The sequence below is a fragment of the Nelusetta ayraudi genome, unplaced genomic scaffold, assembly GCF_046127955.1.
Source record: "Nelusetta ayraudi isolate G7.1 ecotype Tasmania unplaced genomic scaffold, CSIRO-AGI_Nayr_v1 ptg000011l, whole genome shotgun sequence".
Lineage (NCBI taxonomy): Eukaryota > Metazoa > Chordata > Actinopteri > Tetraodontiformes > Monacanthidae > Nelusetta > Nelusetta ayraudi.
This window is the reverse complement of record NW_027466061.1, coordinates 26,423,578-26,447,707: the sequence shown is the minus strand read 5'-3', so window position 1 is coordinate 26,447,707 and position 24,130 is coordinate 26,423,578. Positions and strand designations below refer to the sequence as shown.

Below are 24,130 nucleotides of genomic sequence, written 5' to 3'. Positions count from 1 at the left end.
AGGAAGTAGCTCTCCGAAGATGCCGCGCAGGTGTTTTTTCTTCCATCTGCCAAACTGAAGCAAATCCACTCTGAGCTTCTCCAGACGCCAGGCTCTCAGCTCAGCCCAGGTGCAGCTGTGGTTGGCAGGAGAGCGCTCAGTGTAGTTTGCACTTTCAGGGTTTTTTTTCTTTCTACTCAGCCACTAACTAACTCTATGAGAAGTTCATTAAGCGAGCAGACAGCAAAGGTAATTATAAGAGTCGTTAAAGTGCGGCAGCGCTGGTGGGTGTTGTTCGTCAATCCCCTATTAATATTAAATATTCCTCCATCTAATCTCCCCAGAAAGCATCTTGATTAATCAGCAGTCGTCAGGGGTTTAATGGGGGATCGTGAGACAATAAACCTCCAATGTTTTACACTCAAATAGGATTTAGAAAAAAAAAAACGTGATTTTATTTTGACGCTCGGGGAGACTTACGGTTGGACATTGAGCACTGTTTACTCACACAAAAAGGTATTCTAAACTCTAGCAGACAGATTTGCAGTGGCCATTTTGATAATGCTGTTTCTGCAGCCTTGGCGCAACACATAAAAGCCTCACCCCCGAACCATCGTCCCGGTTCAGGGTCCAGACTTAATAAATACCTTCCTGTTTCATAAAGCTTAGATTTTGGAACAACTCACAGAGTTTTTGCTACTGTCACTATCCTTCTACCACCTGTTCACACAATACTGCACTTAAAAGTGTACAGTCCAGAAAGTCTCAGACTCCAGACTAAATCTGACCAGATGATTATTAAATTAACAGCTGATTTTCTCCCATCAAAGACTTTTGTTTTCTATACGGACAGCAACCATTCAACCATACATGTGTTATACTTGCCAGCAAAGTAATGATGATGACTACCTTTTGTCCTCTTTTTCGAAGAATAAATGAGAGGAGAGTGCAGGCTGCAGCCACAGTGAGGTCCAGGTCCAGAGTTCATTTTTTTCATCTTCCATTTTTCTCTCGTTGAATCACTGAATCGAGTAAATGGCCCCAAAATTCCCCCTAAGTTCAGAGCGCAATCTGAACTCTCTGACTCCACCCTCCTGCCAGATTTTTTTATTTTCCCCAATTCTCATCTTCTCACCTGACATATGGTGCATGGCATCTGAAATGCTACACTGCACAGTCTAAATGTGAGCAAGAGGATGTTCTTAAAAACATCCTCTTGCTCTGGCCTCAGACATCGACCGTAGGCACGAGTAGTTGTTCGTTAAGAAAAGTTAAGGAAATACACCCCTGACTGTTTGTCCTGCCTGGTGCTGTCCAGCCGCCGTGCGGCGCACGTAATGCCCTCAAGCGACTTAACTTAGGAGAGAAAAACTTCCCCCTCCTGCTCCGACTCTGGCTGCTCGCGGTGCGATCCATTAACATGGACTATGTCAAAGAGCCAACTTCCCTCTGAATCTCATCGATTTCCTCTCGGGTTTCCGGCGGCTTGATCTGCGCTCAGCCCTTTAAAGGAACTCGGAGCGTGTCCGCTCTGTTTCTGCAGCGAGACCCGCTGGCCGGCCAGACGGCCTCCAACAGCTGACAGCTGCCGCCGTGAATATAAAAGCGCCGTCCGAGGGCATCGATCGCCTCACGCCGTTTCTGCTCCAGCTGTTCAGCAGGAACACCAGCGTCGACGGAGAGACCGAGTGGCCACTCGAGGGCCAATCGCGTCAGTCGACACGGAAACCTGCTCCTCCTGTAAAGGTCTTTTTGTTTGTGTTTTTATTTCTTTAGTGTTGCAGCCTGAAAGACTTTATTAGCCTCAGTTGCATTTTAGTGCAAGCAGCAATGAACTATTAAGGACTGTGGTTACACACGGAAAAGTGCATAACAGTAGATTCTGCAATAGAGCCTTCAGTGTAAACGAGCCTCGCCTTGCCTAGCCTCGCAGCTCCCATTAATTTGCACATTGGAGAGCGTTCAACTTTCAATCACGCCAATTAGTGTTAGCTTTTGACAGACAGAGGAGGAGGAACGCTGAAAGAAATTTTGCATTTAAAGGTCGAATACATTTTCCGTTGATAAAGCTATTTTTAGCTCGTCATTGTTTCGTCCAGGTCACGAAAAATATTTCATCATCAAAACCGCTGACCAAATTACCTCTGAGCAGCACCCAGTTCAGCCTTGTAACTCTTCTGCAAAACCAGACTGTCTGTTTGAGATCCAGACCGACCTTCACCGTCTGCTGACCCAATGCTCCCCCTTGTGATGTCACCTAAACCTTGTTTGTTCAGTGTGTGAAGTGTCCATCATCCGATCTGTGGACTGTTTTTGATTGCAGAAATAGCACCATGCAGTATTTGCACAAACCGGTCAAATTCCACCTTCATATTTTTGCACTTGGCCGTCTAAGTTGCTCTCAGGGTAAGAGGCATAATTAGTCCCCAAAAAAATGTCTATATATGAATCCCATTTCTTATTGACTGCTCATCTAATTACCACTGACTTCGTGCTGACCCTCTTTAACGGCTTGTTAGGGCCGTGAACGATCAGCAGCAGCAGCCTGGGTGTGGATACTCCCACAGATAATAAGCATATATCCATAAGTCTGCACTTGAAGATTGTCCAGAAATGTGCAGACATGAAGCACACAAACTAAACGAAGGTGCTTGACTTGGACGCTCACCCCGGTTAGAGCTGCTGGTGCTCGCTCCGTCCTCTGGCGTCACTGTTTTAAAGGACCGTCACCCACCTTATTTCTTTCCAGAATTCCATGTTATGGTATGTTGTGTCAATGTGTCTTGCCTACAATCACTCTCTTAGCTGGTCAACATTAACAACGCTGCCGGAATTGTCCAACAGTAACCAAACTGCTCCTTGACACTCTCCTACATTTGGGAATCCCCCGACTCCCCTAATGTCCTCCAATCTCTCCACCACTCCTGCTGTGTGTGTTTCAGGCTGTTTCCCTCAGTGTCTTTCTAACCCGTCCCAACCTCGTCCAAAAAAATTGTAAAATCTGTCACGTTAAACAGGAAGCTGCTTCTGTGCGGGGGGGCTGCTGGCCGTGTCCTCAAGGCAGCAAGGGGTGTGCGGCTCCCAGTGAGTGAGCCTCAGCGTTATCTGGGCCTCCCGCTGCCTTTCCCCCAGTTTCCTTGATTATCTGATGGTGCGGCTGCCTTCGCCCTCAGCAGGATGTCATCACATCCCACCTGACTCCTTGTTTCCGCTGACATTTCTTGCCCAAAAACTCCTCCTGCAGAACTACGTCCCATTAGGATTTTGTTGCAGAATCTCATTTACAGGACGATAGAAACTCGTGCCCTGAGGATTCCTGGTACCGAAAGAAAGTGTTATTTCTTTAAACCACCTGTTGTCATATTACTGACGTCTGTGGCAGCTGGATCACTGAGATTTGAGCCTTTAATCATCGTCCAGATGCCGCGGCCAGAGTTCAGCTGTGACATGAACAGCAAGCAGCAGGAAGCTCGAACACGTCCACAGCGTGGAAGCTGCTTTGCAGGCAATATTTGATTCATAATTAAGTGCAGACAGCCTGAGAAATAAAACATTCTTGATTGATAAATCGATAACAACAAAAGTCCAGCCCTCCTTGCCTGTTAAATGGAAACAGATGACGTACATTCAGTGTTCAATTGTGTTAATCATCCACCGAGTGCAACACTGAAAATAGACAGAATGATCATTAAAAATAACATTTTCTTTCTTTTTTTTTTAAAGAAAATCTTGAATGTAATAACCTGATTCAATATTTACACTCTGAAAGGCTCAGTTTAACAACCATAGCTGCTAATTAATTGGAGAACATGAGTTGCAGCAGCAATATTAATTCTGCAACACGGTCCCAGGGTGCATGAATATCTGGCGGGCAAAGAGTTGTTGCTGTTTTTTATTGAAGTAAAACTCAAATAAGAAAATAACTGCAACCCTTTCTTCTTCTTTTTAATGATTAATTGCTTCCTTGTAAAGAGTGATTGGCTTAATTATAACTGAAATCTGGAAATGAGCCCTTCACTTAGCCACTCCCTTAAACGGTCACTGTCCTGCGTCAGCAAACAACGAGCAACTAGGCGGGAGAGGGCGGCTGATCCGGTTCGGCTAAGTTAACTTTGCTGCCGGACTTATAGGCCACCACGTCTCTTTTGCTATGATTGTTTTTTTGTCACATTGTTTCCTCAGTTTTGTCTGTTTGTCTTTTATTTTTTTTACTCCAAGTTCTTTCGCTTCTCTTCCAACCTCTCTCTCTCTCTCTCTCTCTCTCTCTCTCTCTCTCTCTCTCTCTCTCTCTCTCTCTCTCTCTCTCTCTCCTCCACCAGCCCGGGCGTGCGAAGCGCGAGGAGGAGGAGGAGGAGGAGGAGGTCTCTCTCGGAGCTGGAGAGGAGAGGTTGTCCGTCTCCCTCCATTCGGCAGCTGCGCTGCTCTCGCCCGCAGTTCTTCTCCCTCTCCTTCTTTAATTTGTCATCTTTCTTTCTGCGTCCCTCCATCATGGATCTGCGGACTAAACGAGTCGTTGGGATCGTCGTTCAGTGTCTCGCGCTGCTCCTCAGCTCCTCGGACCGGACAAGCGGAGAAGGTGAGCGGAGCCGCGCGGGCACACGTCCATCCGCGCGCTCCTGCGGCACGCGCACATCCCGCGTCCCCTGTTACACTTTCCTAGTGTGTGTGTGTGTGTGTGTGTGTGTGTGTGTGTGTGTGTGTGTGTGTCTGTGGAGTTGCGACAAAGTCCCTCCAGGTTGCATGTGAGAGGAAGAGACTGAATCAGGGAGGCAGTTTGATGGCCAAGGATGAGTTGGAACTTGAGGTCTCATGAGGAGCTGATTGCACAGGAAGCAGCGAGAAAGAAATGCTGTCATTGTTTTTGATTATAACTGAACTGAAACATCGTTGCCAGAGGCCCACCCCCACCCCACACATGTGGCAGCGGTTGTCTCAGGTCTCTTGGCTGGGGACGGAGCTCTGGCACCTCCAGCGTCAGGAGTTTTTTTTTTTTTCGTCCATCAGGCGTGGATGGAGTCTTTGCTGCCTGCCAGTGGCTTGCAGGCTAGAAGTCATCCGGCTCAGGCCGCCGTCGGCCAGCGTCGGCCAGCGTCTGGAGCGTTTGGTGCCTCCTCCGAGAGAGAGGCGAGGACAGAGAGAGACCTCAGAGAGCGATGCAGTGATGGTGTTGGAGGTAGATGATGGTGCAAGCAACTGTGTCTGTCCCTCTATTGCGCCTATAACCCAGTTGTCCTGCTCCTCATCCCTCCTCCTCCACAGCACTTTGTGTGTGACGTGCACCGTACAACTCGCGCTGCCTCTCCCGTTGCTGCCCTCTGAACGGCAGCCGTTACTCGTTCTGTGTTCCTCCTCTGCTCCCTGCTTCTTCTCTGTCTCTGTCGCCGTTCCCCCCACAAACCGCTCTTGGGATGTGGTTGGTCGGATTCGACGAAGTTGCCGGAACGCAACCTTCAGAGTGATGTGATGACGAATCAAGGTGTCGTGACACAATCACATCCACACAACAAGTCCACAGCACAACATTTCTTGCGGTATGTGAAAACAAATCAAAAATTGTCCATGAGCATTTATTGAAGAAATTGTGAACTTTAAACTTTGCGGTTTACCTGTTAGAACATTTAGTCATGGCTTGATGTTACCTGGTGCATGTGATGACTGATGAGGAGGGAAACTAGATCTGGAGTCTGCATGTTGTCTGTCTGTCCATCACCTTTACTCTTGAAAACTTGTGCGTCAAGAGAAAAAAAAACGCTCCCACACCTCCGACCTGAAACTGGTCTGTTGTTTGGTCTGGACGAGCTAGCAGAGCTCAAAGGCATCTAGTCATCAACAATGCCACACACACACACACACACACACACACACACACACACACACACACACAAACACTGTAGTCTATGATTTTTCAGCTGGTCTTAGAATGGTAGAAGATGCCTAAGTATCCCTAAAATGATGTGAAATTGTAGTGCTTTTTTCTCCCATAAGTATTGATTTTTCTAACTGGAGTCTCACTGGAGACTCTCAGCTGCACTTCCAGCCTGCAGACATTGTTTTGCGTTCGTCTGCACAATTTGTTGCACACCTCTGCAGACCCGGGGCAGGAGTTTTTATCAGCCAATCTGCTTTTTTCCGCCCTTCTGTTTCTTCCATTAATGCAAACATCCTTATTATGCAGTGTTAGACATGTGCACCCACATCATCTCACCCAACAGACATCATTTGTGCCAAACAAATTGCGTTTGTGCAGCAGTTGCAGCCGTCTCCGATCCGACGGTGACGGTTGCGTTCACATTCTGTTATGTAACGACTTTGCCCACAGCCTGTGCTTGTGTTCCGTCTGGTTCATTGGCTCTGACATTGTTCTTCTGCATCACATGACCTCTGTCATTCCTTGCGTGGCCTATAGAGATTAGAAGCAGGTGTTTCTCGAGATCTTGCGTCCATCACTCTCCTCAAACGCTCAATTTTGCCTTCGCAGCGGCTTCATCCCAAGATTACTCACATAAATCTGCTATTAGGGGCCAGATCGATGTGTTTGTTTCATTAAGTCGCACCTGTTTGTAAACTGAGCAATCACAGTGTTGAATATTCAACCTCCCTGTCTGGGTCCCAGTATTTCCTCAGTTGCAGACTCTGCTGTTGCTGCTGCTGCCTCCTAATGTTCATCCTCTAAAACTTTTTTTCCCAACATCTCCTTCCATCCCTCTGCTGCTGTCGCCTGGGTGAACTCAGCCTGCGGCGCTCGTCATGCACGCGTCATAAACCTCAGCGGCGTGATGAGTTAAGACTGCAGCGGTGGCGGAGGAGGAGGAGGAGGAGGAGGAAAAGAAAGAGGAGGAGGAGGAGGTGGAGGAGGGATCCCAGCTGCTGGTTCCACTCCGAGCGCAGCATCCTTCAACCCACCACCGCCTTTATCCAGTTGCCTCTAAGTCACCAGGGTGCTACAAAGTGATAGCCAAGTCGAGATGCATATTTCAGCAGCCGCAGATGGCTTGTTAGCCGGAGCGGAGAGCGAGTTGCCGGCGATGGCATTTAGTCGTGCCGCAGGGCTTTAAAGTCGCCCGGTGTTTAACGGGAACCTCCACTGGTGCCACATGAAAGAGTAGACGTGTGTGTGTGTGTGTGTGTGTGTGTGTGTGTGTGTGTGTGTGTGTGTGTGTGTGTGTGTGTGTTTGTGTGTCCATGTGCACGTGTGTCAGAGAGGGGTGAGATGTAAATGGAAACATGCCTTTGAGCTGCCAGAAACAGCTGATCATTTCTGCTACAGAGTGCTGTGCTTAAAGTCGTGGTGAGATTCCCCTGCGGCTGGGAGGAAGGAGAGAGCTGGCTCCAAGTTTTATTAGTGCGTTACAACTGATCTGATGCGTCGTATAAGAGCGAGTCACGTGGTTGGCTGTTGCTCAGGCGACTGAGGCGGTTAGTGAGTTGATGAAATACTTGCATCTTGCAAACCTGCAGCCTCGTTATCATGAGATGTAAAGTTGATTAATGCAACCGAACGTATCTTTAGAAAATAGCTTCATGTTTGCAATTGACAAAAACAGTAATATTCTGCTTATGTCCCAAAGAGGAGCAGTATTACCACGAAGAACACCAAAGGAATCAAACCTTTGAAGTTTCTGTCATTGTGCGACATCAGACCCCAGGCTGACTTTTTATGAGGAAAATTACAGATTAGACCTGAATAGAAAGTCTTAACTGCCCCAAAGAGCATTTTTTCATACAGTAATTCATAGAAACACACAATTAATGCTTAAATATACATTCAATTCTGAATATCCAATATTTAACGTCAAAACATCCAGCAAGGAGAGGAAATTAGGACAAATTAAGACAATTAAGAACTCACCTCCACTCAAATTCATCTTTAATCTGGATGATCTGTTATTCTTGGCAGAATTTTGGCAGGACAAAGCCACTGTGTTGGACTCTCAGCTGTCTGAGCCGTTCCTGAAGAACCCTCACACAGCTAAGCTGAGCTTCATGAGCATCCACAGGAATAGAGCCAGAAACTGCCAGAGCCTCTGCTGCTTCCTGTTCTGCCGCCGTGCCTCTAATTGCGCCCTCAGAAAGTTTTGTCGGCTTCAGACTTGTTTTGCTCTGATTTATTTCACGGCTCCTCTGCGCTTTGGATTAATGTCAGTATTAATTCCTGGGTTTTAATTAGCGCCGCTCTGTTCCTAGCTGTTGTGTTCTCTCTGATGCTCTCAGAAATCGTCCGGAGTCTCTGACTAGTTTGCCTCCAGCCCTTTGGAGCTCCCAAATTTTGAAAAATATAAACCCATTATGTTCCTGTTGCAGTAGCCTGCAACGCTGCAGTTTTCATGTGCCATGACGTTAGACTTCAAATCAGCAAATATATTTCTTGCCCCAGTGTGAAAGATTTTACATCCTGCAAAGGTTGGAACACACATTGCAAACAATGTCAGCGTTTATCTCTGTTGTCTCATGTGGTCATGGTGGTAATTGTGGCTACAAAGAGGAGAAGTTGTGAAAGATAGGATGGTCAGTTTGACTTTTTGAGTCCGTGCAGAAACTTCCCTAATGAGTTCAACCTCGGAAGTTTTCCGCTCGCCATAGTGGGCTGTGACGTGGAAGGCTGCTGAGAATTCGTCCGACTGTCAGAACTAAAGTTGAGAGACTCTGGCTCCTTTATCTTATTAGTGGGAGCTCTCCAAGGTGCTCGGAGCTGTCCACTCTTCTCTTCTGTGTTTTCTTGTTTTGTTTTTTGTTATGTTTTTGAACCACCGCTGGGGACTGCAGTGGAAAAATGAAGGCTAAATCAACTGTAGAGAAATAAACACTAGAACCATGATGCGCACCCTCTGAATTAAGCGGTGTCCCTCTCGCTGGTATCAATACCGACAGCATATTCATATTGATATTCCTGTGGGTGGAGAGAAGAGAAGAAAATTAAGACATACCTCAGTCCCTTCATCTGGAAATAAATATTACTAGAGATTGAAGGAATTTCTCAGTGTAAAAGAAGAAGTGAAACGTTCTGCCTGTCAGTTGGCCTGATTTGATAAGTGCAGGGCTGTTATTTAGCTCAGTGACGGGGAGCCATGTCGCTATTTCATAAGTGACAGGGATTGTGGCAGGTTGATGGTCAGGCGGATTGAACGAAAAGCAAGAGAAGATTTGCACCAACGGGATGTTTGAATCGCAGGTTGCCAGTTTCTAACCAGGAACTGCCGAGGGCTGACTGAACGCGAAGAGGCCTTTCCCAGTGTGTCACAGCTCTCTGGAACCACCAGATGTTCCTCCTCGGCTGTTTATTCCCCGCACATCCCTCTGGAATCAGCCTCGGGGCCGCGAGTTGTTTATCGGCCTAAATTGAGCTAAAGTGCATTTCAATTGTTTTGTGCGTCTTCACTCGCAACACAATCTGCAGCGTGCGAGCGTCGGGCTTTAATCACATCGGTGAGATGAGATGTGATGCTCCGTCTACCTGTCTCTGGGAGGCTGTTAGCGTCTGTTTCATCGTTGCTTTCGTAACTGAAATGAATTTTTCCCGATGTCGGCAGCAGCGAGCGCAGAGCGTTGGTTCTTTTCAGCTGCTCTGGTGATTGAACCACAGTGGACGAACGCTTTACACTGCGAGAGCTTTGTCTTGCCGTCGCACAGACTCCAGGACGGCTGGATGGACTAAGGCCATATGACTTTCTTCCCACAAATGTATTATTTATGTTGTAGGGCTGTATAGACTTCTTTGGTGTCTTCTGAGAATATGCAGAACAAGGGAGAGCAAGAAAGTGGCAGTTAATATTAATGCACCTGGCAAGACCTGTCAATTTCTGTAATTGCCAGGTGAAACCTCAGTAAATTATAGGCAGAATTCCTCCCATTGTTTTGTGTGTGCTTAAACTATGAGCAATAACTGGCAAAAGAGCAAAGACTAATTTGACACCCCGACATGAACTTGAAGTGTTTTTCAGCTAAATTTCTCCAAATCTTTGGATTCCGGTGATGCTGAAGGTAGAATCTCAGTGCCCGAGTCCAACGACTTGTTAATCGAGAAAGTCGTCAACAATTGACAGTGATCAGAGAGATATTTGCTGTGCAGTCCATTTATTGAACTCTTGTCTGCATGGAAGAGACAGACTGACAAATCCCCTTATTAAGGAGCAGAAACACAAAGGATTGGACACTGTCAGAATTCGAAGCGTTACAGCTTGCTTCATTCTTACACCAAAGTTAAAATGAATTAAAAATTAAAAATTATTTTTGTTTAGTCTTTACCAGTTTGGGAGCAACATTTTAATTAATGGTTGTATTGAAACCATGCCATGTTTTTATATCTAAAACTTCCCAGCTCATCATTGTCCCACCCGTCTTCCTCAGGTAAACTTTCTTCTTATAGTTTCATTGATCCTTTTCAAGGGTTTGTATTTATTCATTAATTTTTATCTCCCCGCTAAGCTGATTTAAAGCTTTTGGAGCGCCTGCTATTATCATATCCTAATGACTGATAATCCAAAGAGAACTCAATGACTTTAATCTCTGGCCTAATGACAGATAATACCATTATACTCCTTCTGTGCCTCTGGATACTCATTTGGGTTTCCCGGCTCCTCCCGTGTGGACGCCTAAACGGTAGTGACTCACAGCTTCCTCCACCACTCTAAACGTCCGCCGTCATGCAGCAAATTTCCCGGCTTGTCCAATCTGAGCTTTGCCGACTGTCCTTCCAGGAAACGTTGGGCGACGTTGGACATTTCAGACAAGACTGCGCTTGTTGAGTGAAATCTCTGAATGTCACCTTATTATGGATATTTTACTTGACCTATGGTTAATTAGGCTGTGACTTGGCTGCATGGTTTTGTTTATTACGATATTTATTTATTATTATACAACATCTGTTTCAGGCTGAAAAAAAGCATGTGATTATTAAGCCGCTATGGCCAGAGGAGAGATTTATTATCACTATCATTAAATGATTGGGTTGCTGGAGGCTGGAAAGGTGAATCCAGAGGTGTTGTTGCTCCACTGGATGGTTGCCAGGGAGTGCCTTATGAAGGAGTTGGCTACTTAAGTCGCCGAAGCTCCGGGGAAATATTAGGAGTCCTCAATTAAATCTCTGGATTCCCTCTCGGAAGGGAGGGATTACCTGGTGAAAGGAAACGCTGAGGAAGGAGAGTCTGAACAGGAGCTCATCTCACGTCGGCCGAGGCCTTGTTTAATGGGAATCTATTGACACTTGTTTTTTCGCAGGGGAAGTCAAAAGCTGTTGCGCTTCTTTAGCATGAACATGAAGCAAGGAGGAAACGTAAAGAAATTCCCGGCTGACGTGATTCATGAGAGGAAGCCGGCATGAGGGAACGGGGAAGTAGCCGAGGATAAACCCCTGTCGTATTTCTTCCTCAGCGTCACTTATGGAAATGAGCGCAGGCGAAGTGGAGCCATGAATGGAGTCTGATGGAGTCAAGGAGAGGCAGCCGCCAGGCGCCCATCTGGAACATATTACACACCAACAGAAGAGGTAGTTAAGCCAGGAGCTGAGAGAAAACTGCTGTCCATCAATCTGATATTAGGACCTGCGGGACGGACGTGTTTGTTCAAGGCCGTCGCCGAGAAGGAGCCCCGCCCCCAAATGGAGGCCATCCGTCAAGCGGCGCTCCTGGCCATCGAGGAGTGACGCGTCGCTGTTTCAGATATCAGCTTTCATCCTCTGAGGCCATGACACTCTGTCACTCTGAGGCTCCGGCAGCAAAATGGATTTTTTTCTTTCTTTTTTTTCTCTTTGTCTCCGGACAACTTTGTTTGCTCCAGTGGACACATTAGTTGGGTCCGGCGTAATTGGGTGTTTTAATGCGGACGTTAAACTTGCCGACTGTAACAGCAGTAGTCACCAAGGTCGCTGCGACTCTCGGAGTCTCTGGTAGTAACTGATAAAAATACAGATAAAAGACTGAAAAAGAGCAAACAAACTTGTTGATCAAAACGGTGACCCCGGTGATCACAGCCTGCAGTCATTGTTCTGCCTTGGAAACTTTCCTTTTACTTTTACTTTTCCGTTTTCACAGCACATTTTTTCCTTCACAGAGTTTCATGGAAAAGTTATTTAGAAAAACATCCTCCTGGTACCTACACAGGAAACGTCCACGCTGTCAATAACATGGGAGAGGCGTCTGACTTGGGGGGGGGGGGGAGGGCGCGAGGTAGGAAGTGAAGGATGGACTTTTCTCATTTCTGGGACGTTTTGGGACAAAACAAACAAACCCCTCGTTAGGATCAAGACATTCCCAGAAATGATGTCACATCGTCCATCTTGCACGGACTCATTCGCAGGTGGGGTGCCACTGGTTGCCGCCTCGCTGCTTGTTCCGCTTTGGTTCTGCCTGATGCTGCAGTTTGACTTCTGAAATGACAAAAGCGAAACATCCGTTGATCATCTCGTCTTCCGCTCGTTTGGTGAGTGGATCCATAAAAACCACACGTGTCCGTTCCGCATACGCCGTCTGATTTCTGTCTCTCAGCGTGTCTCTATTAGTATCACCCAGGGAGACTTAATTCCTCTGTATTATTAATTATGTGGAATAGCATCATTAATCTACCGCCCTTTAATTCCACCCAGAGGCTGCGCTCCAAGCGACGACAGGGTCAAAGTCTCGCTAAATGATTCACAGCGGCTTTGACTTTCCACTATATTTGATAAGTAGGAGCCGGGAGCCGCGGAGAGAAGCTCGTCACACGCTGCGATGGACGCTGATCCCTCTTTAATGCTCTCTCACTCTTCTGTTTATTTTCATGAAGTGGGCGGCGGCAATGTGAGGCGACTGCTGATGAGCGAAAAAAAAAAGAAGCTACCGCAGTTTGCGTCAGAGACGAGGCCGGAGGCGAGTCGGAGGCAGTTAAAGTCGGAAGGCCAGTCGGAGTTTACTGAGGCCAAACAGCGAGGAGGAAGAGCTGGACGGCGCTGGAGGGAAAGAAAGTGCAAATTAAAAAGGAGAGCCAACTTTCTACGGCTGAGAGTCGGCAGGTCACAGGATCGTCTCTGCGTCTCCGCTGTGACATCGTCTCCCGCCGGCTCCCTCCGGACGCACGGCCTCGCCCCCGGACTCTTCGGATGATCAATCTGACGAAGCCGAGGGCGGGGAGAGGGCGGCAGCGGGGACGGAGGGTTGGAGCAGAGACGGCAGAGAAGGTGAGTGAAGGTTGGAGATGTGGTGGAGCAAAAGGAGGGATTAGCTTGAAAGAAAGAGTAGAAAGGAAGGACGATGAAAAACTTTGCCCGGCTAATTCTGCCCTCCGTCTGTTCCCTCGCTGTGACATTCTCAACTGCCCCAGCGGTTTCACCCCCACCAGCTTCTAGAGGCTGCGCGAGTGCTCAGCAGCCTTCCAGCAGCCTTCCAGCAGCCTTCCAGCAGCCTTCCAGCAGCCTTTCTGCAAGACTGCACCCCTATAAATAATAATGCCAGGGCCAAAAAATGGCAACAAAAAAAAAAACGCTGGTGGATGGATGTTACTGTGTGAGTCAGTTTCAGTGATACACACACACACACACACACACACACACACACACACACACACACACACACACACACACACACACCCCACAGGATCAGTAGGCATATTTTATGCCTTCATTCAAAAGTCACAAAATATTCAGTGATCTGATCCAAGTCTCCAACTGCTGCAGTGTTTCAGCAAAAACTTGATGAGCGAATTGTGGACGAGGCTTCACAGACACCTGGATGATGATCATCATCATTTTCTCACCAGCTTCTGCTCTGACTGCAGCCGTCTATAAAAGTGTGCTGGTGTGACTGTCTGGATGTTTTTGTATTTTTATTTCCCTGTAGAGAGGCTGAATTTTTGCTCGGCTGACTGCCTCTTTGGTTGGCTCCAGGGCGTCTACTGTGTTAGAGTCTTAAATTTAAGCCCACCGGAACTTTAGAAAATTGAGTTTGTTTGTTTTCTTTTTCCGCAAGCTTTCAATCAAGCCGCTGACGCCTGAGCCGAGCTGGCGGAGGAGAGTGACGCTCCTCCGGGAAGCAGCCAGAGCTTTTCAGGCCTTCACCCCTCACATGGCAGCGTGTTTTGGATTCCGAACCGCGGAGAAGAAATGGCAAAATGAATTTCTGTGAAGACCATTATCAAGTGATGAGCCAAAAAAAAAAAAAAAAAATGACCTTGAGCTCTAGTGAAAAAAAGGAAAGAAATCAGGATGAAAGACGAAAGGATGAAAAACAAACGTGCGCTAGCCCGGAGCAACGCCACCTACGCTTTTTCTGATCCTGACATCGGCGCTGTCTTTTGGAATAGGAAGTGGATCTGTTTGATTGGGAGAGCAAAGAGCCTCCGTGTTGAGCAAGGGGGAAAAAAACAGAAAAGAGCTCTGTGTGGCTTCATTCAGGTGGATGTTTTCAGCTGCACGTGTGCATTTATATGGGATTTAATCTGTCAAATGTTTTTAAGATCAGCTCTGCCTCGACCCCAAGTGACTGACTGACTGACTGACGGACTGACTGACGGACTGACTGACGGCTCCAAGTGACTGACTGACTGACGGACTGACTGACTGTTACACTGTTTGGAATCCGTCAAGGTTATAGCTGGAAAAGTTATCTGGACTTTCTTCTCGCTGAAAAAAAATGGTCCCTACTTTTGTCAAAGAAATTCAAGTATCCTTTCAGTCAGCGTCCTCAGGAGGTCCCAAAGTCTGAAAGCTGGAGAAGTTGGAAGAGCTCAAATTATCTGCAGAATTTGCTCATAACTTTTTTTTTTTTTTTAAGACTCTTATCTTCAAATTTCATTTTTGGGAAGCCAAAAAATTATGCAAATGCTATGACTGCCCCCCAGTGGTTTGGAGCACACACACACACACACACACACACACACACACACACACACACACACACACACACACACACACACACACACACTTTCCATCGTTGTCTTTGGTCACAGCTTGGTAGAAAACCTGTGCGATTCCACCGCCGCCTGCAGGAAGTGTGTTCGCTCTCGACGGACCGACTGGAAGTGGAGGTGTGAACGCTTGTTGGAAACTGGTTTTCATTTGTAAGAAAAAATAAAATCTAAATTGAAGGTTACATTTTTCATGAAGTTTTCTTCAATTTACATCGTTGCCTGCTGCAAGGGCTTTATTATTACGTGAATCAGACACGAAGCTAGTTTGACACGGGCAACAAGTTCTTGTGGTTCCTTCATAGAAATGTCGGGGCTTCAGTGCTGAGAGCTGCGCCGAGCTGCTCTGGATCTGTTTGGATTTATAGGAGCTGAATTGCTTCTTCTTGATTCATTTCTGTAAAAAAAAAATGTTCTTCCTTTTCCTATAGAAAAAAAACCCCTCTGAATCTCTAGAATGCATTAAAGTTAAGGATGCTAAGTTTGTCCTGCGCATTTGATCCATCATCCCCTGAGGGAGCGGTGGGCAGCAGCAGCGCCGTGCCTGGAAATCATTGGGTGATCTAACCCCGCAATTCCAACTATGAATACTGAGTGCCAAGCAGGGAGACAATGGGTTCCATTTTTTCAGTCTTTGGTATGACCCGGCCGGGGATCGAACCCACAACCTACCAGTCTCAGGGCGGCCACTCTACCATTAGACCAAGGTCTAGTTTAGCTGTGTGTTTACAGCCTCCTGCTAAAACTGATGCTCTGTTTGACCTTCCTCATGCTTGGAAGGAGGCAAAAACTTGGCGCTTTCAGGGGGTGGAGCCAACGCCTGGCTCAGGGTGTTGTTATTGACCATGCCGAGGTATCATTGAGGCGTTAGGCCCCTTTATTAAATCACACGGGGCGATACGTGCCCTGGACTGTTTGTCTAGCTCACACTTTTTGCAAAGAGAAGAGAAATAAGTTTCCTTTGTCACTTTCTGGATATTTTCGTGGCATTATCCTGAGATCTGAACCAGCAAGCATCCAGCTGCCGGTTTGTTTCAGCTCTCTGCAGGCTGCTGCGGTGCGATAACCCCAGTATGATGATGGCGCCGGATCTCGTGTCCCTCCACCGCAGCAGAAGAGAAATGTGGAAGCATTGTTTGTTTGTGACCTTGCACTCCAAAGTGAGGATTTTCTTCCAGCACTTCTTGTGCGGAGACAAAGGTTCCAGCGCCGCTCCGGCGCTCATTTGCATTAAAATTGTTAGTATAAGCCCCTCCAATGGTGCAATGCAGAGTTTCCAATTCTGTGAATCCCCTGCGTCCAATTCAGGGTTTCATTTTTGAAATAAATTAGATTTACGCCGGCACTCCGCTGATACCCTCGTGCTGTGTTTTTTATTTGAATGACGGAACAAAATTACATTTTGAGTCAAGCTGTTTTTATTACACACACCCCGTCCACTCCCGTCCTTCTCCAAAGCAACTTGTTGGTGTAATGCCTCCCATTAGGGGGGGAATTTACAGGCAAATATATTCAAATTATTTACTTAGTGCAGCTGGCGAATTAGTAGCTCTTTGATTCCGCACCCCTCCTGCCGTAGTCGTCGTGTAGCGCCAGCGATGCAGCCCGCGGCAGCTGACGCTAATCTGCATAACGGTGGAAGCATCAGTTACACGGGCTCTGGGCTGCTGCGGCGGCCATGCAAACGTTTCTTCTCTCTTTGCTTCTGACAAGCGAGTCAGACCTGGCAGTGGAGATGAAGAGTGGCGGCGATGCGGCTAACCGCCGCCGTGATCGCTTCATCTGCTCCATGTCTGTCTCCCACGCCGACAGATCGCGACAAGCAGGAGGAGGGTTTCTGCCCTCTCAGAGGCGAAGCGGACGGCGGGCTTGGAGCACTAATGAGTGCCATTTGCACGGCTCGGCCTTCTGAGTGGGCTGTGATCCTCACAACAGGCCGGTTTTCCCAGCAAGAAGGCGGGAAGATTGGAGGGAATCAGCTGCTGACAGCTCAATGAGGAGGTGGAGATGAGAAACAAGAATTCCTGTTGTTGTTGCTGTGATTGTTGTGGCTGAGTGGAAGCAAACAGACAGACAGGCAGGCAGGTAGGATGGCAGTCAGGCCTTCACTGCTGTGATGGATGTCGGAACGGCTGACGGTTTTCCCACCAGTTGTCTGAGACGAAGGCTAACAGAGCGTCAGAGCGGCGAACAGCAACAGTATTGACACGTGTCTGACAGCAGCGTGAGGTCCTGGTTTCACCTCGCAGCTGTCGCTCTCAAAACTCCACCTTTGGCTGTCAATCGGTGAGCTCCAATTGAGCTCTGCCTTTTCATTTCACAGAATATTATCAGATTTTAAAAATAAATGTTTGTTACAATCATGTTTTTGTTTTTCTAAAACTTTCACTTAAAATGTACAGAAAACCAACTAAAACAAATACAGATGCAGTGATTCCAATTTGGAAAAATTCCATGTGAATCCAGATGCTTGAGTTGCTACATCGCATTGTAGATTGGATTTGATTGTAAATGGCAAAACATGACGAAAAGCAAACAAATCCAGATCAGGTCAAACCCACATCCAGCCAATCACATGATGACCCAATAGACACATGATGCTGAAGCAGGAAGTTTCTGCAGCTCACGGTGCAGGATGATGTCATCAAGTCCTTTGACCGTTTGTGTGGTTTGTTTATGTGAGATTGAGACGTGGACAAACCACCAAGACTCAGCAGGATTCACTCTAGAAAACCTGCCACTTCTACAAAATGAACCTGGTGCCGTTTAAAGAATAACCCTGATGTGTGTTGAGCACCAGCACTGACACTGTCAGTCTTTCACCAAGATCACGACACATCAGGACCAAACTTGGACAGGTTTTTCTCTTTTTGCTTCAGGATGATCGTTTGCGCGATGGAGGAAAACAAACAAACAAAAGACACAACAGTGCGTTGGAGCCTCATCGTCCTGCTCGCTGCTGCACCATCTCGGTGTCGACCTGCGGCCGAGCGGAGCGCCGGCGTGGCTCGGCGTGGAGCGGGACCTTGTGTTTGTCGGCCCGATGGATGGAGCTCATTTGGATTCAGGGTCTCCTGCTCGCTTATCGACTGCGCGGCTGCTTTGCTATTCGGCGGCGCATTTGAAAGGTGGACAATGCAGCCGGGCCGGTCCCGGGTTATCGGCCCGCCATCGCAGCCTCTCACAGCCTCGAACCTCCATATGATGAAAAGCCGTGTGGGTGAAGTGGCCCCAGGATAAGCGAGTGTGTGTGCGGCGGTGGGAGGCTTGACCGGAATGAAAAGTTCTCCATCATTCGGACGCCGCCGCCGTCGTCTCTTCCTGGCCTTGTCGCTGGAGTTCTGGTGACTCCCATTATTTTATCCTCTAGCTCGAGGCAGTGCTTTTTTGCCAACAGCGGTGACTGATGGGCTGAAGACTGGGCCAATATCCTGTGATCTACCCAGAAACCTTTTGTTTCACTTTTAAATGCTCCTGATGATCTTTGTTCCCTTTAAAACCAGTTTTCAGATCTAGTTATTTAACCAAGACGTCCAGAAAGCAGCATCTTAGCAGACCTTCCACCTGCTGGGAAAGCTACCATAGTACCAGTGTCTTTCGTGCCGTCACCAACCTGGAGAATGGAACTCCAGAATTCTGCTTGGAAAGGTTTCCTGTTTCACATAATGTGGGAACTTTAGCTCAAAGAGCAAAAGTGGCCTGTGGTTTTGCTGATGGACGGCAAAGAAAGTTCTGTATCATATTGTTTTTGATTTCTGTAACCTTCATAACACCTTGTTTCTGGCATTTGTGTGTCTGTTTGAGGAAGGTGTAGAAAATCCGCAGATCCCCGGCTTCTCTTCAGCCGGGATCAGCGTTGAGGTTCACCGCCGGGAGGTTTTTTTCGACATTTAGCTCCCATTTTTCAGCTTTTCTCAGCTGTCTGTGTTTGTGCTCCACTGGCTGCGCTGTCAGAGACGTCCGCTCCTAAATGCCAGCGGAGGCGGCGAGGAGAAACGACCCCTTGCTCTGCTGGCGTCACCTCAGCCGGGATGTTCTCTCGCCTTCTCCTCGGAGGTCGGGGCTCTCTGCGTCGCAGAGTCGTCCCGTACACACTGCTGTGATTCACCCACAGAGGGCTGAACACCGTCCACGTCAGGAAGAGGGAATACCAGATGGCGATTAGGAAAACAAGGATATTACTTAGTTATTATATTATTTACATTCTCCTCCTAATACATCACACGTTTCGCCAAGCAGGACGCGCACTCACGAGTGTCTCTGAGTGGTTGTTGTGTTGATCCGTCAAAACTCGACTATATGTCTCGTCCCTTTTCTTCCACTTAGACAACATCAGACGGCGAGTTCAGACATCAGCCTTCACTCCAGCATAATGACAGCGGATCGCAATATCTTGTGACGCTCAAAGCGGCAATAAGAGGCTGTTGAAATATTCAGCAGCAGCAGCAGCTTCAGAAATCCTGAGATGATCATCGCAGGCTTTTTTACGCCGGATGAATCCTGATGCAGCTCGCGACGGCCGCTAAATGAGTTAGCAAACCTGCTGTTGACGTCCCCTGAATGCTTTCACAGCTATTGTTTTTAATTTTTCAGTACTAAATCTATAAATTAACTATTATTATTATTATTATTATTATTATTATTATTATTATTATTATTATTATTATCACTATTATTATTATTATTATTATTATTCCCTTACAGTTCTCAATGTGCCACACATACGCACACACACATACAGCGGAAATTGCATAGTTGTTGTAGCACACTAGCCAGCTAACACACAGGCTAACTCGCTATAGCACCACATTTTAACATTCAGATTTGCAATTTCCCGTTGTATAAGTGTGACAATTGTTGTCTTTACACAGCCTTTACCGGCAGTTTGCAGCAGGAGTGCAAGCAGACATGCGGTCGGAACACAGCTGTGTTTCCCCCAGTGAAGGGATGAGATGTCGACCGGTGTAAAGAACAGAGTTGTGGATTACTTTAAACAAACGGTCCGTTATCTCTGGCGAGAACAGACTCCACCTGGAGTGCCTCACTTCACGCTGCAGAAGTGGCGTTCGCTGCACTTCTGCCGTTTCAGCAGCCAGAGACACTCTGAGCGGCAATGTGAGCGGGAATGTTAATGTTGGCCCTTTAAAGAGAGGAGTCGGCTGGTATCAAGAGGAGGGGCGCACGCATTTAAACCCACACTGGCGCAGTGCTCATGGGCCATAATGGCACCGCGGCGCGACTCACAGTAATTGGCTCTTGTCTCCGAGGTGGAGAAGTGCATCCATTAGCGGACAGGTTTGTGAAGGTGGCGCCGGCGGTGGCGGTGGTGCTCCGGCTTCAGATCACAGATTGGCGACCGCTTCCCAATTCTGCTGGGTCTGCTGCTGCTGCAGTGTCTGACCGCCCCCCCCCCCAACACCCGCCTGGCCGCTTCACCCGGGCCTCGCAGTCAAGTGGAGCGAGGTGGACCTCGTTATCATTAAGTATTGCATCATGTATAAGTTATGACGTTATTATTGCAGGCGATGGTGCGCGAATCCCCTGAAGAGCGGAACGTGTCTCCGTCAGTGTGGATTCTAAACAAGTGGGTCTGTGGGCGGGGTGGGGCGGTGAAGTCCTCCCATCCACCGCCATCAGACAGTTTCCACCCTGACGCTTTTAAACGAGTCCCAAGTTTCGGCAAAAAGATGGATAACTGCTGTTTGTTGGCACTGTGATCCCCTCAGCGAGGTTTTCTCCATCCGTCCCTTTCTCACTATTTTCCAAATTAAAAAAAAAAAAAAAGAAGTTTGGACTCTCCTCTCTGGCAGCTCTTATGATCTTTCTATGGCCAGTTTCAACCCGCCGCTGTGTGCCGCCGTCTCCTCCCACAAAGACCAGAGGGTGACGTGACTCGTCTCCACTCGGCGGCACTGACAGTGAACCTGCAGCTCACTGATAAAAGCTCCTCCATCAGGGGGTCGGCTGGGTTTCGTGGCTGTTCTGCTCTTCTCTGCCTCTGAGTGCTGCGCCGCTGGTGATCAGTGTTGTTCCGCTGCTGCTGTCTGCTGGTGCGTCCGCTCAGCTGCCGCTCGTTAGTGACCGACCTTGACACGTTCCGTCGGTGAGAGTGGCTCACTAAAAAAAAAAAAAAAAAAAAATGACCTGTCCTGAAAAAAAATGAAACCGTTAGTGGTGTTTACCTCTCTGTGTTTGGCGACACAGCTGGAGAACACAGTCTCACTGCGTGTGTTCGATTCTGTCTTTAACGCTCTTCTTCTTTTGACTTGTTTCTTCCTCCACCACTCAGTTTGGCGGCGTTTAGCACATCGCTCCTCCCCCGCTGGGTTGGAAATGAAAGCTTTTCGCAGTGCTGGTGGTGCCTGGGCTGGTGGGGGATACTCTTAATTCATGTCCTTTTTTTAAGCAACCCATTCAGCAAAGGACAAACACCCCAATGCCATCAGAGGGGATTGAGAAGCGGGTATATTCCAACGCTTACTGAAAAAAAGCGGGTTTACTCTGTGTACCCACGTATACCCAGCACCACAAGCATCTGTTTATCCACGCTGGCCTGTGTGAAAAGGGGTCAAAGTCTGATTTCAGGTCTTCCCGCTGAAAGTAATCAAGGCCTGAGTCGTTACTTTTGCCTGCGCTGCTGATGTTTGAAATCTGGAGTGGGAAGAGGTGAACATGAGTGTGACAGTGGGAGCCAATGGAAGCGAAGAGGAGTGAGTTCACAGACTCTATGGAAGTGCAAAAGGCAGTTTGAACGTGTGAGGAGGATGTAAAACAGGTGGAAGGAGAGGCGTCTCGGTTCCTCTGTTCCACCATGATTGTTTTAAAGTCGGATGTCTTGATATTAAAACCCGTGAAGGGAAAAGATCAACTGCAGGAGGGAGTCACTGATTTTTTTATTTTCCGAGCAGCTCCTCATCCCGATGTTTGATTTTCTTCTCCTTTGCGTTTTTCTCGACAGAGAACTGCGACAGTGCGCTCCTTTCCAACCTGCCGCCGCCGTCCTTCAGGAGCTCCTCCCAGCTGTCCAGCAGCCACGCCCCCGGCTTCGCCAAGCTCAACAGGAGAGACGGTGAGACTGCACCTGAAGTTTTTTTTTTTTTTTTTAAATGACAGTCAATTCAAATGGAGATTTTTCAATGACCTCGAAAAAGTGCATAAAACCTTCAACACAGAACGACAACAGCGACAGCTGGATGAGATTGAGGTTAGCACGACATGTTTGATTGATGTTGTTTAATTTTCACTGCCCTCAGAAGAAAATTCTGTATCACACGTTTGTCCGACGCATCATTTTGGACTGCAGCCACTCGCCGTGCGAGCGGACAGATGAAAGAAACGTCTCGCCTGCCTCCTCCACTTGCTCTCCGGGGAGCCGCTCCCGCTCCCCCGTTGTTTTCCCGCCAAGTCCGTGGAAATTATCAGAGTCTCGGAACGCCGCCTACACAACGCCCATGCGAGGCGTGTAATTAGAGAGTCGGCCGGTGCAGCTCGAGCCTGCAGCATTTCACACAGACGTGCTCTTTACATTGAGGTTCGGCCCCCGCTGACATGCGCATAATTACATAACATGTTGTTCACGGTACACACGGCGTGTCCTGGATATTATATAAAGGGTACACGTGATTTGTGCGCCGCGCCAGATTCTTTGTCCTCTTATCAGCAAACTTGTATAGTTGCACATTTGCGTCTTGTTCTCCTTCTTCTTCCTCTGCCACATGTAATGAACAAAGCAAAGACCAGAGCCGCTGGTTTCCATCCAGGAGTTGTTGAGATAATCTAGCGTGACAAAAGACTCCAGCGGAAAGCGTGAAAAGAACAAATGACTTGTCTGGATACAAACACCTCGGCGTGAGAGACAGTTTTCAGTCCGTGGACATTTCTGTCCTGCACTTCTCCCATTTACATGATGACAAAACATCTCCGACCCCAACGCTCAAAGAAGTGAGTAACAATTAGTGTGTTTCCACAAAGCCTATTGAAGAATATCGCATCTGAAAATCCATGGAAATTACAACATTAAGGTGAGAAATGTTGGACAGAAACAGGTTTTGCTTCAGATACAACATTCAGCATTGAATGCATTTGACATTGAAAGTGACTGTCCAATTGGTCTCAGAGCAGCATTCTGCTCTTTGACTGTACGAAAAGATGGGCGAGTCACCGATACCTCACCCCCTGCTCCTGAAGCCTAGAGGCTGGTTTCATGGTCAGCGCCATCTTTTTGTTTGTTTGTTTGTTTGTTTGTTTTTTTGAAGCAGGAAGATTCCATATTTGGATGTGTGGGTGGTGCCGGAGGTGATCAGTGATTGGAGCCTGAGTGCAGCGTGCAGCCCAACACCAGCCCACCTGCTGGTAAGCCAACTGTGGTTGGCTACTAAACTTTAGCTGCGTTCTTACTCAAAATGAAAAGAAATCAGTCAAAATTGACTTTGGAGCCAACTGTCTGATTTTTTTCACGAATGATTTAGACAAATAAATTGTGACCAGTTTGTAACGGTGTCAATTTAATGGCCCCTTTCTCTAATGACTGCCACTCATTTTCAGTCTTTTTGCAACCAACTCTGGCGGCCCCTGCTGGCCAAACGATAGACTGCAGGTTTTTAAAACCAGAAGCTCCGCCCATCTTTTTATACAGTCGGTGCTTCTGATTGGCCAGTTGAAGCCTGTTTCGATTGGGGCGAGAGGGGAGTGCACTGTCTCTGACACGCCAGTGTGTGTGTGGCCTGTGCCCTGTTAATTGGCAGTTGCCGCACTTGGTGACTGTCAATTAACAACAGAAGACGCTGAACGGTGCCGTCTGTCTTTTGACCTTGCCACTTCCTCGCTGGCGCCGACCCGAGGTGCCGGTTTTGACCATCACCTGATGTCGCTGATCACCGCAGGGGGCCGTGGCGTCTCCGAGTCGATGAAAAGACCTGATGGGCTATTGATTGGAGGCGAGCAGCCTTTTCTCTGGAGACCTTGATTCAACAGTTTCACCTCATTTTCCAACCTCGCCACATTTTCTTCACATTTTCCCTTCTCCCCTCCCTCCGTCTTCTGCCTCCGTCTGAACCGCCCCTGCCCATCATGCTGCCCCTCCGTATAACCTCCATTCTCTTCCAATTGTTACCCTCACTTCATCCGCACTCACCAATTTTTCATTTCCAATTGTGAAAACTAATTTCGCCGGCTCCGTCTTGCTGCTAAACGTTACAAGTGCCCACCGCATTTCATTATCATTTTTTTTTTTTTCACCCACACGAGGCACCACTGACACTCATCAGTGACACCTCCACAA

General features: G+C 47.7%; 1 protein-coding gene across 1 annotated transcript in view; it reads left to right on the top strand.

Moving 5' to 3' along the window:
* Positions 1 to 4,352: 4,352 nt before the first annotated feature.
* Positions 4,353 to 24,130, top strand: part of LOC142885618 (contactin-associated protein-like 4) — a 58,962-nt gene continuing 39,184 nt past the window's right edge. The window contains exons 1-2 of the mRNA XM_076022256.1: positions 4,353 to 4,555; positions 21,809 to 21,919. Coding sequence (XP_075878371.1) covers positions 4,468 to 4,555; positions 21,809 to 21,919 — 199 coding nt within the window. The 5' untranslated portion in view covers positions 4,353 to 4,467. The remainder of the gene's footprint in view (positions 4,556 to 21,808; positions 21,920 to 24,130) is intronic.